Genomic DNA, 12,593 nt, shown 5'->3' on the forward strand with positions numbered 1-12,593 from the left:
GCTTTGACTTGTTTGCCTGATTTAAATTTGCATGTACATCCTGTCACCGCTTGGTGGCAGCCTTTATCAAAACAAATCTTGCATACAAACTTGTGATCATAGTATTTGACTTCAAGATCATCTGGTTCTTGTGCTTGGTCTGCTACCCTTGATTTAAAGTTCTAGCTGATACTAGCCCTCCTAATTTGTTAGTAGTTGTGCATGTTTTATCAGTACATGAGATGGTTTGCGCAGTTTGCATCTCCAATTTTTATTTCTTTAATAAATCTGCATGTATCTGTGTATCTTGAGTTTTTCTTTTGATAGTTGGCAAAGGAAACTGTAGGATAAGTTCATAACTGTGATGTCAATGGTGTCAAAAATACCTGAAAGAATTCAACTTCCCATGTGTCAAATAAAATCTAATTAGTACTCATCAGCACCCATCCTGCCTTTTCCTGTACCCCCCTAATTTGGACATGCATGGGTTCTCTTTGGGTACTGTGGATTCCTCCCACAGTCCAAAAACATGACTAAATTGTCCTCAAGTATGTGTATGTGTCTGTATGGTTTGTCCTGTATCTGTGTTGCCCTATGATGGACTGATGACCTGCAAAGGATGCATCACTACGCTCTTCCAGAGATCGTGGAAAATGGGTACCAGCCTCGCCGTGACCCGAAAAGGACAAGCAACTACAGATGACTGAAGGATGAATGGATATTTTGGTCCTGAGTGTTTCTCCCTTTAGCTGAAATAAGATCAGAGATGGTTCTTTTGTAGCCATAGTCAACCAGCCTTTAGCATCAGTCTGAGAAAAGCTTGCTCCTCCCTTCACTTTCATGAATTCTTGCTGGCTCTGATGGTGAGCTGCCTAGAAACTGCTGCAGCACAGAAACCTCAACCCTGGCACTTCTGTCTGATTCTGCTTCATGAAACTTGACTTTACCTAACTTTTATTGTTATTATTTTTTTCTATGTTTAACTGTGTCATCTTATTGTTTCTGGAGTTGGATTTTTATATTCATTGTTATGTACTTAGCGTTGTCATCTTATTTTTATGCTTTCTTATGTCTTACTTGTCATTACTGTTCAGCACTTTGTCTTTTTTTTTTTTTAGAAAGACAGACAAAAGTTGCTGTTTGCAAGTCTTTTATGAAAGTTAAAGTTGGTTTCTGTACAGATTTAGTTTTATCTCAACAATAACTAAAGTCGGATGTAGATGTAGTATTCTTGTAGCCTTCTTTTAGCATTTTGCACTTTGTATTGTGGGTTAGCTTAATTGGATGGTCAGACAGAAGTATATTAATTTGACTTTTGTGTTCCTTTTTTTAGATTATTTTATTTCAGTGGAATGGTTGATTTTAAATTCTAATTATTTTAGACTCTTACTTGTCTCAGGTTTAAACAGGGTAAACCTCCTCCCAAAAAATGGCTTCCTCATGTGGGTCAGATGTCTCACAAAAGGCTTTAAAATGTGTTTTAATTGATTGACGCGGTGTAGGGCTTTTTACAGGTAAATGTCCGCACAAGAAACAGCGCCTCTTGCTGGAGCCACTATGTAACATGCCACAGAAATGAACGCAGCCTGTGTCCAAAATAAATGTATGAGACTGTTATTGCAAACTTTTAATTTATTTGTTTTTGATAGTTTGTACTTTTAACACACTCTCCGGGCTTTTTGTAGCAAATAGATATCATGTAATTGTTGCTTGTAGTGAAATGGACGCATTGTGCGAGTATCTTATTGCCTGGGCGCTTCGTTCCTTGCTCTGGTCAGAGTCATGCTGTCTTGGCAGAGAGGAGTGAGCAGAGGGGACGCAGAAATCTGAATGAAGCGGTGCCTGCTGCTGATCGCTTCTAGACAAACCGATCTGAAATCACAAGGAACAACATGAGCAGCGAGAGTTTGCTTTAAAGGTCATACAACCTGATTTCTTTTCCCTGAAACATTTCCGAGCGGACAGAAGTGGGAGGACACTAACAAATGTTAATGCTGAAATATGAGAGAACGGAGCCGGGGCGGGTGAAGGCACATGGGAGAGGACTGGTGGTGTAGCTGCTGTAAGAGGAAGATCCCTCCAAAAAAAAAAAAAAAAATAAAAAAAATAAAATAAAATGCTTGGATCTAGATTTGTTTAAGAGAGATGATCAAAACAATTCTGCACACCTATCATTCAAAACAACCAGAATGGATCAGTAGACGGAGAGGAATCTGTTAAGAGTTCCCGTGTTTATCGGATATAAAGCAGCCAACTTCATCCAGGAGAGAGAGAGACGATATACAAAAGTTTTGGCAGCTTGCTGAAGCCAAAAAAAAGTGAAGAAGAAAAAATGCTGCGGATGTTTTGGAGAGCCTGGAGTCTTTCGTGGACCTTGTTTATCTGCAGCGTGTGCAGAAGCTGTGCGCAGGAACGACAGTAAGTAGCCCGTGTTGTTTGGAGTGTCTTTGAGATGAGCGCAGAGATGTGTTCTCGTAAATATTCCGAAACCAGGCAATTATAAATCGGTGAGATTTATATTAAAAGTCCAAACCTTGTTTTGGACTTTTTAATGGCACTGTCTTCTTAGCTTATGTTTTTTTTTCTCATTGTTCATTCACTATTTGGTGGTATTGACCTGAGGTCAAAATGATAGTTTGAGATCCTACACTGCTGATGTTGTGATGGAACGTGACTCAAAGTATGTGCTGTGAGAATGACAAATATAAATAGATTCCTGAGCTTGTCAGTACCCTCTTAGACTCTGGCACAGTGATGCGCTCAGACAGCTGCTCTAGTGGACTAAGGAGGACTTTGAGTGTTATTAATAAGGAGTTGCAAAGAGTTGTGACAGGTCAAACGGAGCTTTGATTGTTTGGTATCAAGCTCTGAAGAAAGCTTGCAGATCCAGCACCTAAAAACATGCCACCTTGTGACCACCTTTCTGAGACCTCGCCTAAAATACTCACTCTTGCATGGTAAGCAATAACTAACCACTCAAAAGGAGAACAGCTGGGCAAAAAGAGCTTGATAACAGCAGCCATGTGATTGAAATAAGTACCGCCTGATCACAGGGCGAGTTAAACTTTCCTTAGATCAAACACATACAGTCAATTTCCCAATATTATCCCCCTTCTCCTGAGGTCTTATTTTCCAGGGATTTTCTCATGACTCTTGCACAGGAACTTCTGTTGCCTCTGGCCCTAATTCTGCAGTGCTGTAATGCCAACCACCTGATCTTACTCTCATGCATGCAATTGGGTTTGTGCTTAAGGTTTTACTGGGCTCTGATTTGTGAGATCTTCAGAGAAGGTTTTCAGTTACAAAAGGATGGAATCAGTGTGGAACATTTTCAAACACACATTGTTTTACCAGAGTATGCCAGATTCTTCATTAAATTGTGTGTTGTGCATGTGAGGAGTATCGTATTATGACCTCTGATAGAGTAGTCTAATTTGCTGTCAAAACAGCCCTGATGAGGCATGAACTCTAATAGACCCTTGAATTTGTGTTGTGGTATCTGGCAGAAGAATGTTGACAACAGATCATTTTAGTCCTGTAAGTTTGGAGCGGTCCTCTGTGTATTGAAATGGTTTGACGAGCCCATCCTACTGAGATCTGGGTAATTCAGAGGCCAAGACATCATTTAAAACTCAATCTTGTGCTGCGCAAGCACAAGATTGACATTTCTGCCTTCTGGCAAGGTGGGTTATCCCTACTGCAAGATGCCACCGCCATCACGGAATACTATTTACATCGTCTGTAACTGGACTTGGGTAGGTGGTATGTGTCAAAATAACATCCACATGGATGGTGAGACAAAAGGTTTCCTTGGATACCCAAAGTATTACACTTCCTTTGCTGGCTTGTCTTATTCCCACATCCTGATGCCATATGTTCTCATAAAGAGGTACAATTACCCAGCTTTTCATGTGATGTAAAATAAAACATAACTCATCAGACCAGTCCACCTTCTTCCATTGCTTTGTGATCACTTAACCTGCCAGTCATTGATTCTTTTGTACTCGGATCACCAAGGACACCATGACTATTTTGCAGGTATGCAGCCTCATAGCTAAAAAAAACTGCAACTCAATTTAGATCCCAAACTTCTAGAACTTGCCTACATTTCTTTTCTTTTCTTTTTATGTTTTAAAAAAATTAAGCAACAATAGATTGTCTGATGCCAGTGTTTTGATAAAAAGAACCTTTTTAGAATGTATGCCATTGACCTGGCATACATTCTTGGCATACATACATTCTACATGCCATGTATTTTTAGTACAGTTCTTTGACTTAACTTTTGTTGAGAACTGTGCTGTGAGTAAATCAAATTGAATTGATTAAGACCACAGGAGCAAAGCTTTGCTCCCAACATTACTGAGCTTTGACTCACATGACTGTTATTAGTTTAGCACTGGTTCTTCCTTGAGATATGTGTGATAGATCCTGACCACTGCATACCAAGCATACACACCATTTTTCCTGTTTTATTGAAATTCTTGCCTTCTGTGACAGTGGCTGAGACACATGGGCTTCTACATTGTTTGGTCATTACCACTTTATTCATTCGCTTAGCTGACCCATCAGGTACTACCATCAGGTTGTCAAAAAAGCAAACTTTTAGCTATCTTTGAGGGAAAAGCCTGCAGCATCTGGCCTATTTTCAGTGGTGTTAACCCTTTTGGTAGACCATAAATTCTGCAACACCATGTGCTGCTGTACGTTACCTTACGTTACTTTAGGATGCAGTTTATCTTGTGGTGATTTTTTTAAAAACCTATTTCTTCACCTGCCCTCAAATTTTCTCTAGTTATTTATTTATTTTTTCAATAAAGTGGGAACACACTGCCGTCCAAATAAATATGCCCCAAGCTTTCTGTTGACAGTGTTCTGGAAAAACTCTTGTTCAAGCAAAAGAAGAATTATTTCACCCATTATATTGGATAAAGACTTATGATATTTGCAAGAGCCAAACTGATGTTGCAAAGTGCCTATTTAAGTTAGATTTCTTGTGAAGTTACTTGTAATGTGCCATAGCTATGCGGGTTGGTTATTTGAATCAGAGGCTTAATCCTAGACTCAAGAGAGTTATGGGTCAGTGTTGAGCTGTGCGGGATCTTTGTATTTCTGACATCTGTCTTATCTGTTCAAATTATGACTCCTTTTTCCTCTTTTCTTGTCCTCTAATTTGTCCCTATGTTTTCTTCTCTCCTTCCTTCATTCTATCTCATGGTTTTCTGTCAGAGGATACCTGGTTGCTGCCCCCTCACTGTTTCGAGCCGGTGTAGAGGAGAGCGTGAGCGTCACTATCTTCAATGCAAAAGCAGAAACACACGTCCAGGTGCAGCTGTCTGTGAAAGGACAAGCAGTCGCCCACAGTCACAGCACAGTATATGGTAAGGACAAAATTTCTAATACTGTATTTAAGGGGAAATCTGCAGTTAGGAGGAGTATTTGTGTGTTCCTGGACGACACACAAAAGTTGCATCGATTTAGTCTATCCGCCCAGCCTTTCAGTGTACACAGAGCGTGATTTGTTTGACAGCACTGCTAATCGATGGTGCTACTCACTCTGTTCTGCTCAGAATTGCATGGAGATGGGTTGCAGCTGGATCTCCTGCTAAAATAAGCAAAACTCCTCCTCAAAGCAAACTCAACTATATGCTTCTAGCTCTCATACCTTGACAATAACTTACTGAAATGTGTGGGCAACACAGTTTCCAAAAGCATTTCACATAGTGTTCTCTCTTCTTCTGCTACTTTTACAGATAAAGGCACCATCAAATTGAAGGTGAGTACCGCAATGTGTGCAGCAGCTGAACTCTTGTCCTCAGGCAGTATGCAAATCAACATGTGCATTATTTGTAGTTCAACATCTGTGCCTGCTCATTCATTGAGAATAAGGTAACAGCCCCTATGTAATATACAACAGCTGTTGACGTGCATGTATTGCTCCGCCACTCCCGAAGGCAGGAATCGATCAATCTAAGTTGCACGATTTTATTCCCCTCCCCATCTCACTGTGATGCTCATTCCTGTCATAGCCTAACTTTGATCTTTAAACATATCTCAGTGCTCCAATGTTTCCTTTGACAGCTATATATATATATATATCAAGGTTCCAGGGTCATTTAAGTTTTTCTCTCTTTTTTAAGTTAGCCTTGATCCATCTGAATGTTTGCCTTCCCACCACCAGGTTCCTTCTGGGTTGAGAGGGCAGGCTCTTCTGAAGGTCTGGGGAAACCGTCAGCTCACAGAGAGAGGCTACATTTTCCACAACTACACCACCATCACCGTGGAGAGCAAGGGCTCAGCCGTCTTCATCCAAACTGACAAACCCATCTACAAACCCAAGCAAAAAGGTTCCCTTATAGGGCCGCTAGTAGTTAATTAGTTAAATCGCTCAGAATTGTAGAGGATAAAGGTACCTTTGCAGCGTGTTACAAAATTATTCATGCCTTTAACTTCTTCACATTTTGTCATGTTACATCCACAAGCTTGTATTTTATTTGAATTGTATATGATAGATCCATCCATCCATCCATTTTCTTGCAACCTTATCCCATTGGGGTCAGGAGGGGTGCTCATGCCTATCTCCAGCTTTCAACAGGCGAGAGGTGGGGTACACCCTGGACAGGTCCCCCTTTACTCTGATACTCTAAATTAAATCCAACAGCACCATTTGCTTCCAGAGTTGCTTAATTAGTAAATGAACTCTGTCTTTGATCAGTTCAGTCTTAATACAAATACAGCTATTCTGTGAAGGTCTCAGTGGTTTGAAACAGACATTTTATTTTTCACTTAGCTTGATGATTGTAGAAAACCTTGCGTTTGTCACATATGTTCACAAAAAATTTTCTTGAAGTTTGGGTTATAACATAATGAGAAAAGTTAAAGGTTTCGGAATACTTTTGTTTGGCACTGTAGATTGTAGATATTAGCAAATAAACAAATCTTTAATTAAGTAGTCATGGTAAATATCACTGTAAAACATTTCTACTAAAACAGTTTAGCGTTTAATACATCGTTAATCTGTGAAATCTTACATATTCATTTGCTATTTTTTACTTTTTAAAAATTACTGTTTTGTTTTTTGTTTTTAGTGCTTATTAAAGTCTACACAGTGGCACCTGATATGAGGCCCATAAATGAAAAGGTAATTATATAATTAAGCTTAATAAGAGATCAATATTGCTGACTCTAATGGATTCATTTTAATTTATAGTACCCTTCATTGCTGAATTGAAATTCAGAATATTCACATTGTAGTCTTAGATGTTTTATTTTATATGAAAAAAAATGTTTTTGTCTTCCAGCTTGACATTTTTCACCTGGAGAGTTAAGATGAGAAACATAGTTTGCCCTGTGTGCAGTGAAGTGAACAGTCACCTATTTACAGAGGCAAAGTTAGAGTCATTTCATGTGGAATGTTTGCAGTAGCTTCAAATATACTGTGTTACTGTGCTGACATGCAGTTTATTTATGTTTGCAGCTATAAAAGTACTGCAGTTACAAAGCTGGACTCACTTCCACGGATAAATGAATGTCAACATGTGATAAAAACCTAAGATGAAGTATATTTTCTTGTAATGGCTGTAGGTATTTTTACCATTATAAGTTGTGTAAGCTTTTTTCCTTCATTTCTTGCAGATGGAAGCATATATTTTGGTGAGTGAGCAACCGGACCACCCAGAGTTGGCAGAGCTGTGTCTAGGAAGGAGACAGTGGCAATTTTCAGTTTCCAACATGATTTAAGATTAAAGATCAGAAGTCAAGGCAGCTCACCTAGATAACAGGGTGCTCTTTGAAACAAGGCAAATATAAACAACATAAAAGGAAACTTTTTGTCCTATATTTTTACTACTTTTCTCTTCTATTCTATTCTCTCTTTTTTACTATTCTCAAAAGTTAGCAACATGCACATGGGGCCTTTTTAAGTATTTATTCTGAAATGGGTTTAGAAGAGTTTTTGGTAGTAGACAGACTCCATCTAGAATTTTAGTTTCTCCCAACCCTGATCTTGATTAAATTGGTTTAAATAGGATTCTTTGTGACAATACCACTGCACAACAGACTGCAGATCCACAAGTATCTTAATGAACTCTTTCAGGATCCAAGAGGATCTCGGATGATCCAGTGGAAGAGCCTAAAATCTGTCTGCTGTGGTAAGCCACAATTCCTGCACAATATCACAATCATCACTTTGCTTATAAACAGTTAGAAATCAATGCAACATTATAATAATCAGTATACAATGCAGGATTATTACATCGATAGTTGATTAGGAGTAGCCAGACTTGTAATATTTTGTTTTTTTTCTCCCACCTTTATCATAGGGATTGTGAACATGAGTTTCCCTTTGTCTGACCAGCCTGTTTTTGGAGAGTGGTTCATCTTTGTAGAAGTGCAGGGTCAAACCTACAACAAGTCATTTGAAGTGCAGAAATATGGTGAGAACACCCATCTAGACATACAAGCTTCACTTTCTGCTTTACAACTAAGTACAAAATTTTATTGTTATAGCCCAGCGCTTTTTAAGTTGCTTAATATCTTCCAAGCAGACACTATTACAAAGAATATATAAAGATGTATTTTACAACGTTCTATGAGGCAAATGATATAAAACGACAAAAAGGAGCCTGTTTTGTTTCCTCTCTCATAGTGATGCCCAAATTTGAGCTGGTTATAGTTCCTCCTCCTTACATCCGTGATCTCAGTTCGTGCGAGCAAGCCAGTGTCACAGCCAGGTAGGTGACTTTACATTTAACTTTATTACACAGTTCCTTGTCCAAGTGTTCATAACTTTCACAAGACCTCCCCAATTGGACTATGGAGTTAATAAATCATTGCTTGATTTGTTGTGTGGGCGTGATCGAATTTGAAAAAGCTCAAGGGGTTTAAATACTTTACAAGACATTGCTCAATGCTTGTCATATGTATAATATGTTGTACATATATATGTAGTAGTTTTGTATATTCATATCCGTTTTGTCTTATAGTTCCTCACAAAAATACTCATAACAGTTTTAACTTTTTGAGAGGATTTTTACCTTATGACTACACACTTGAACATATTTTTTCACACAAGGGAGTGGATAGTTAAGAGTTGTAAGAAAAAATTTTCCAAATTTATGTATATAAAAATATGAAAAGTGTAGCAAGTATTTGTATTTTTTCCTACCTACTGTAGCTAATATATTTTCAAACCAACTTTTGCCACAATTACAACTGCAGATCTTTTGTTTTGCCGTAGTTCCTTAACACATGGCCTTGGTTTGATTTATACCGGAGATACTCAAATAGAAATATTGAATATATTTTGCTTTTGTCTCAAAAGTTCCTAGATTGTACTATGTCAAGCAACACCCCATTGTAGAATTATATTCACAAAAAGTCAAGCACCTCAGGTGTTAAAAAAATACAAATATACTAAAATAACATAAAAGCTGATTTCAGTTTAAGAAAAAAAGAATCAACCCTTTTCCCAGTGCAATTTAGTAACAAAGATACCAAGATCTTAGTCATCAAAATGTAATGAAAAGTTATTTTATGTTCCATGCAACTTTAAGTGAGCACGCTGTTGTTTCTTTCTAGTCATATAAATAACAAGAATGCAGATTGATGAGATAATCTATTGCATGCAGTCTTTTGTTTTTCTCTCTGAATTTTGAGAAAATTCCTGTTAAAAATTTTTACGTTTGCTCTAAGAATGGTGTTTCAAGTTGGTAACCTTTATCGTGAAAAAAGTCTCAGGTCAAGTTAAGCACATCAGTCTTGTGCTGACGGGAGAATAAATTCAAATTGTTCTGTCATTGTGTTTTTGAGTTGTGGATTTACACTGTCTATTTACACTGTCCCAAATATATAAGCACCACAGATCGCCTGTAAAGGACCACCAATCTAAACCATTGTATTACAAGCTGCATCCTTATTGCTGCTTTTTTGTACTTTACACTAATTTTACTATTTGCTAATATTTATTATTAGTATGTGTTGACTTAACACATACAATCCCAATAAAATATATTGGAGTTTAAAGTTTTACATTGACAAAATGAGAAAAAAGTTTATGGGGTATAAATAATTTTCCAAGCTGCTATACAGTCACATTCAATAAATTAGAATATGCTTTCTGAGGAGGAATGTTTGTCAACTTAAAAGTATTTTATTGGTTTGATAATCTTAAACATCATGTTTTCATTCACGGTGGAAAACTACTATGAATGACAGAAGTAAAGGCTTGAAAACATTCTTCTGTTTGTATTGAATGTATAGTATATTTCTCTTAGTGAATCGAGTTACTAAAATAAATAAACGTTTCAGGATGTATTGCTTTGATTGTCTTACTAACAACATGTTCTATGTTAAGCTCTGATGTATCACTTTCACACAGGTACACATTTGGAAAACCAGTAACAGGAAAGTTGACAGTGAATATGACTGTAAATGGAGTTGGATATTACCGCCATGAGATGGGTCAACCTGTAATTAAAACAATGGAGGTCAGTTCTGTAATTATTTATCCACTGGTATCTAACCAATCAACATTTGACAGATATTTACTAACAAAATTCTTTAAAAAAAAAAAAATAATAAATTTAACTGAATTCTAAGACTTTTTCATATTTTGTTTAGCCTGAGAAAATTAACAATTGAGGTCTCTTTCGTAAGTGTGTTTTTGTCATGACCACCTTGGCAAAGAAAAAGTGCAATCCTTCAACTTTACAAGTCTGTGGTACTTCATTTTTTTCAGATTAAAGGCTCTGCAAATTTCAGTTTGTGTGTGAAAGACATGATGCCGCTGGATGTGGCTGACCATTTCAGGGGGACAGTTAGCATTTGGGCATCAGTGACCAGCATCGATGGAAGCAGGCAAACCACATTTGATGATTCAGCAGCAGTTCATAAACAACTCATTGACATCAAGTACTCTAAGGAAACACGCAAGCAGTTTAAGCCAGGTCTGCCTTACAAAGGGAAGGTGAGATCCTACAGAGGAACTTATTGACACTGTAGATGAAATAACATTATTGATGGACTCTGTTGGCTTTTTTCCCATTCTTGTTCCCTCTGTATCTATAGATTGAGGTTACCTATCCTGATGGGAGCCCAGCTGATGGCGTAAGGGTGCGTGTTAAGGCAGAGCTCACACCAAAGGACAACATTTACACCAGCAATCTAATCTCCAAGGATGGTGAAGCCACCTTTGAAATTCCCTCTATTCCAATAGCTGCACAATATGTCTGGCTTGAGGTCAGTAGCTTCCTATAAATAAGAAGACTAATGGGAAAAAATTTAAATACATTTTCTCAAATTTTAGATTTTTTTCATTTTATTTCAGACTAAAGTGACATCCATTGATGGCAAGACAGTGGGAGACCAGTACTTACCTAATTACCTGTCCATTAGCAGTTGGTATTCTCCAAGTAGGTGTCACATCCAGATCCAGAGTCCCAGCGCTCCCCTAAAAGTACGGTTTGCTTTATTTGTCCTTTTGGAAGTTTGTGCTAAGTTCACATTTACTTGGGTTTGGACCAATAAAAAGATGTGTCCAAAAGGTGTAAGGATAAGTCATGAAGTGGTTAACTCAATTTGGAATGTTTCTGTGATTCTAGGTTGGCCAAGAGGCTGAAGTGGCTCTAAAATCTACCTGTCCCTGTAACTTCACGCTGCACTACGAGGTGGCGTCCAGGGGAAACATCGTCCTGTCAGGCAAAGAGCCAGCCAACACAACAGCCTCACACAGAGGAAAAAGGGCAACCGTGACCTTTGATAAGAACATTCACACCACCCAGCTCCCTTCCTCTGCCTCTGGTAGATTTTTTCCCTTGTGTTCTCAATTTTTGATTGTCCAATTTATTTAATGAACAGAAATCAGATGAAAGAATAATGCGTAAGACTGTATCATCCCATAAGCTCACTTTTCTCTCACTCTGTCAGGTGTTGCAGGATCTTTGTCTCAGGCTGAGATGGACTCTTGTGTGTCTTATCTTCGTTTTCCTGTTAGTCACATCATGGCGCCCTTCAGCCGTCTGCTGGTGTACTACGTCAGAGAAAATGGCGAGGGTGTAACAGACAGTCTGCAAATTTCTGTTCAGCCTGAACTTGAGAACAAGGTCTGTTGACATAATTGTTTATATTTTAGTATTATCATTTACTCAGTTAAAGTATTTTTGGGCACAGGTGCCGTGGGTGTATGGAGAGCATACACACTGTACTCTCTCAATTCTTGGTTTTTACAATTTAGGCCATAATGACCTTGGTTTGCTACAGATCAGGTTCTGAAATCACAGTGTATCCATTAAATTCCACAGCAGCAATAACTTGAAGAAGCTCTTTTTGACAACTCGTTATTAGTCTCCCTTTCTTCTTTATATAGCATTTCTTAATTTGCTGAATGAACAAAGGTTTAGCTGTCAGATAGATGGAGTCACATTTGGTTCTTGAATATTTTGATGTGCAGGGTGCCAATGTAAATTCAGAACAAGCCCTTATCATCACCCATTCTACTACTGTGCTTTACAGCGAGCATGAAAGGTTTGTGTTTGGTTCTCTCTGAGCAAGTTACTGTAAATTATTTATTAGCATCTCTACATTTTGCATTTAAAGAAAGGACTTTTTGTCAGAAGTAC

At 38.0% G+C, this 12,593-nt stretch overlaps 1 protein-coding gene across 2 annotated transcripts in view; it reads left to right on the top strand.

Moving 5' to 3' along the window:
• Positions 1 to 1,616: 1,616 nt before the first annotated feature.
• The window catches only part of cpamd8 (C3 and PZP like alpha-2-macroglobulin domain containing 8), a 40,846-nt gene continuing 29,869 nt past the window's right edge, over positions 1,617 to 12,593 (top strand). Inside the window, exons 1-15 of one of the 2 annotated variants that reach the window (XM_044128365.1) lie at positions 1,617 to 2,397; positions 5,206 to 5,357; positions 5,730 to 5,752; positions 6,158 to 6,323; positions 7,065 to 7,117; positions 7,612 to 7,629; positions 8,072 to 8,126; positions 8,298 to 8,411; positions 8,624 to 8,708; positions 10,355 to 10,463; positions 10,715 to 10,942; positions 11,044 to 11,214; positions 11,303 to 11,431; positions 11,577 to 11,775; positions 11,902 to 12,077. In XM_044128365.1, the coding sequence (XP_043984300.1) occupies positions 2,312 to 2,397; positions 5,206 to 5,357; positions 5,730 to 5,752; positions 6,158 to 6,323; positions 7,065 to 7,117; positions 7,612 to 7,629; positions 8,072 to 8,126; positions 8,298 to 8,411; positions 8,624 to 8,708; positions 10,355 to 10,463; positions 10,715 to 10,942; positions 11,044 to 11,214; positions 11,303 to 11,431; positions 11,577 to 11,775; positions 11,902 to 12,077 (1,764 nt within the window). In that variant the 5' untranslated portion in view covers positions 1,617 to 2,311. The remainder of the gene's footprint in view (positions 2,398 to 5,205; positions 5,358 to 5,729; positions 5,753 to 6,157; positions 6,324 to 7,064; positions 7,118 to 7,611; positions 7,630 to 8,071; positions 8,127 to 8,297; positions 8,412 to 8,623; positions 8,709 to 10,354; positions 10,464 to 10,714; positions 10,943 to 11,043; positions 11,215 to 11,302; positions 11,432 to 11,576; positions 11,776 to 11,901; positions 12,078 to 12,593) is intronic. The other variant, XM_044128366.1, reaches the window with a different exon arrangement.

This window comes from Gambusia affinis, linkage group LG10, assembly GCF_019740435.1.
Source record: "Gambusia affinis linkage group LG10, SWU_Gaff_1.0, whole genome shotgun sequence".
Classification (NCBI taxonomy): domain Eukaryota; kingdom Metazoa; phylum Chordata; class Actinopteri; order Cyprinodontiformes; family Poeciliidae; genus Gambusia; species Gambusia affinis.